The 3,045-nt window shown below is 61.8% G+C and overlaps 1 protein-coding gene across 1 annotated transcript; it reads right to left on the bottom strand.

Moving 5' to 3' along the window:
- Positions 1 to 926: 926 nt before the first annotated feature.
- NKX2-8 (NK2 homeobox 8) lies at positions 927 to 2,700 on the bottom strand. The gene is made up of 2 exons (XM_049611936.1): positions 2,443 to 2,700; positions 927 to 1,778 (listed from the first exon to the last, which is right to left on the bottom strand). Exons 1-2 carry the CDS (start codon positions 2,597 to 2,599, stop codon positions 1,213 to 1,215), a joined length of 723 nt encoding a protein of 240 aa, XP_049467893.1. The 5' UTR covers positions 2,600 to 2,700; the 3' UTR covers positions 927 to 1,212.
- Positions 2,701 to 3,045: the final 345 nt, after the last annotated feature.

Below are 3,045 nucleotides of genomic sequence, written 5' to 3'. Positions count from 1 at the left end.
CAGGTCGTCACTTTCCCGAGAGTAACCACTTGCACGGGAGGCCCTGCCGCTCCGGATACCGAGGTGAAGGGCAGTTGCAAACCCGAAGGGTGGAACACTAGATCTCCTAGCCTAGTGTGCATTGGGAGTGCGGGTGAAGCGAGACTCACCAGCAGATCACACACCTACGTTGGCCCACCAGGGCTCTCCAAAGTGATCTTCCCTCAACTGGCAGCCCTGAGGAGGGTCATTCCCCACCACCCTTTGATTTCCTCATTGCCCCACCTCCTCCCCATTCCACTCCTGCCAGATATGGAGCTAAGAAGAGGCAGGAAGTCACAGATGCCAAGCGAGGCATTCGCAGGCTTAATTGGGGTGTATAAAGTCTCCGGGTGCTCGGGTGCTCTTCGGGCCCCTGTCTTGGGATGCCGCACTCCAGAAAGGGACATCTTGCAACCAGGCCGGCGCTGCTCCAAAGCAGTACACTCTGCCCCCAGCCCAGATGGCGCGTCTCCAGAGAATCCTTATGGAGAAGCTCAGTATGCCCTATCGTGGCCAACCAACCGGGTTGGGCTTTTGGTGTCCGAAACGCCAGCAGCTTCGGGAGCCCAGAGAGGGGCCTCCAAGTCACTTTGGGCCCAGAGCAACCTCCCACAGACAGGGATCCCAGCTGTTTCCTCTGCTCCACAACCACCCCCCCCCCTCCTCCACTCTCCTTCCACCCTTCTCCCTAATGATCTTCCTAAAGTTGTGTCGACGTTGGCAGCTGCCCTCCCACCCAACCTGGGACAGGGGGAATATACTGGCGCCCTGCACTCGGGTCTGGAAGCATAGCTTCCACTTATGTTCCCGGCCAGTGCTCAAGGGACCCAACCACACACATTTCACTCTCGAACCACAAAGAGGAAAAATATTCTATTTCTTTCAAAATAAGTTGCTTCCCATACAAATAGCTATTTAAAAATATACAAATAAGGTTTAAGCAATAAAATCTAGCTCTGGGGCTGGCGGTCGAGGCAAGAGGCGAGGGGGAAATCTTGGCGAAAGTTCCCCGCGCATTGGCTGGGGAGGGCGGGGCAGGGGACCCCTGCACTGTAGGACGTGGAACCTGCAGAGAGATGGGCCCTGGGTGGGGGGCGTACTTTGCGGATCTCGGCCTCCAGCCCCGCTTTGGCCGCAGAGCCACTCCAAAGTCCGGGGTAGCCCCAAGTGCCCGCCCCCCCCGCAACGGTCTCACCAGTTCCAGGAGACCAGGGCTGGGGGCGCTAAGTGCTGGTAGGCGGGGAAGAGGCCAAGAGCCGAGCAGGGCCCGAAGGCGGCGTAGCCCGGCAGAGGGCAGGCAGCGGCTGGGGACGCGCCGCTCTTGTCCTGGGCGGAGGCCGTGCCCATCTCGCCGCTGCCGCCACATGGCTGACCGTCGCGCACCAGCACGGGGACCACCACGCGGCGCAGCAGGCCGGGTGCGGCGCGCAGCTCCGCAGCTGCTGCCAGGTCAGGCGACTCCGCCGCCCCCGGCGCGCCCGGTGCGCGCGCGCGCTTCAGCTTGTAGCGATGGTTCTGGAACCAGATTTTGACCTGTGTGGGCGTGAGGCGAAGCAGGCGCGCCAGCTGCTCGCGCTCGGGCGCCGACAGGTAGCGCTGCTGCCGGAAGCGCCGCTCCAACTCCAGCGTTTGCGCCTTGGAGAACAGCACCCGACGCTTCTTTCTCTTTTCAGCGTCTGAGCCAGGAGACACCGGCCGAGCGGGCGGCCGCTGCGACGAGTCGGGCGGGCTGGTCTCTGGGCTGCTCTCGTCCGAGGCTAGGGACGGCAAAGGAGACACGGCCTGATGAGGCGCCGGCCCCTCCGAACGCCGGCTGCTTCTCGCGCCCGCCGAGCCACTGGCCGGAGGGCGCCCCCACTCGCCAGCGGCTTTAGGGGTGCGATCATTTCTTCCCTGGGCCCACATCTGGACACCCACCTCTCCGAATTCAGTGACCTCATTTATTCCACAACCTGAGACCGCGCCCCCTAAGGAACTCACCCCAGGGACCTCTTAAAACAAGTTCATACCGGTAGCTGCGCTAGTGGACGAATTTACCGCAAGCTGGAGCACCAACCCAGGCCACCGCCGGGTCTACTGCACGCCAGTTTACTGAGGTTTGCAGAACCTTGTAAAGCTAAGTTCTCCAGTGCTGCTCATCTCAGACCGAGGCCTGGAGAACGTAGCCGTGTTGTTAGACATTTAAGGGCGGTTTCTTAAATATTGTGGCCTCTAGAAACAGAAATCCAAATCTCGGGCGTTAGTGTCAGGCGCAAGGATCTGCCCCCAAAATGTGCTGACTAGAGCACGAATGCAATAGGGGTTGGAGGAGGACAGAGCCTCCGGTTCCAAGACTGGTTTCGACTTCCCAGTGGCGCATGGGCCGGGAGCGTGGTTCTGCTCCCCTCTCCCCACTCCCGCGGTGGTCCTCCGCTTACTCACAGGGGTAGTGGCCGCGCTCGGATTCCAACCAGGTGGCGCAGGGGCCGGGTTGGGGAGCGCATAGCTCCGGCTCGTGCCTCCGCAGGTGCTGCGCGTCCTGTTCGGGTAAATCCAGGAGGCTGCGCACGGTGAAGCTCAGGCGTCCAGAGGTGGCCATGGCCAAGGAGGGGAAGGAGGCGGGGGGCGGGGCAGGCTGGGAACCGAGGGGCGGCCGGGACGTAGCTGCTACGGGTGGGCGCCAGAGGTGCACGCCATGCGCTGGCTGCTGGGATATTAGCGCGCTTACAGCGGAATCCCTGTTTATATAAACAGCTCTTCCCACCCGGGATGCTTTGAAAGCCGAGGTCCGGGTCTCCAGGGTGTTAAGTACCTGAATGAGTGCTGGACCAAAGACCCCGCGAGCCCGGAAGGTGCCACCTCCGCCCCCCGCCCCGCCCCATCCCCCGCCCCTTGGCGCCCCATTACCTCCCAGAGGCGGCAGGAAGCAGCTCTCGGCATTAGCGATTCTGTCTGATTAGCCCAAAGTGGGGACAGATAATGGGGATTGTTACCAATGAATAACATCTTGGGTGGCGAGCGGTGGTCACCACCCGCCTGTCCCAG

This window comes from Panthera uncia (genome assembly GCF_023721935.1).
Source record: "Panthera uncia isolate 11264 chromosome B3 unlocalized genomic scaffold, Puncia_PCG_1.0 HiC_scaffold_1, whole genome shotgun sequence".
Taxonomy (NCBI): domain Eukaryota; kingdom Metazoa; phylum Chordata; class Mammalia; order Carnivora; family Felidae; genus Panthera; species Panthera uncia.
The sequence above is the reverse complement of the archived record's forward strand: the minus strand, read 5'-3'. Positions and strand labels throughout refer to the sequence as shown.

Bases quoted from the DNA above. Each gene is read 5' to 3' on its own strand.
- NKX2-8 (XM_049611936.1), bottom strand. From the start codon at position 2,599: ATGGCCACCTCTGGACGCCTGAGCTTCACCGTGCGCAGCCTCCTGGAT. The intron at 1,779-2,442 runs GTGAGTAAGCGG...TGCCGTCCCTAG, and splicing joins CGAGCGCGGCCACTACCCCT to CCTCGGACGAGAGCAGCCCA.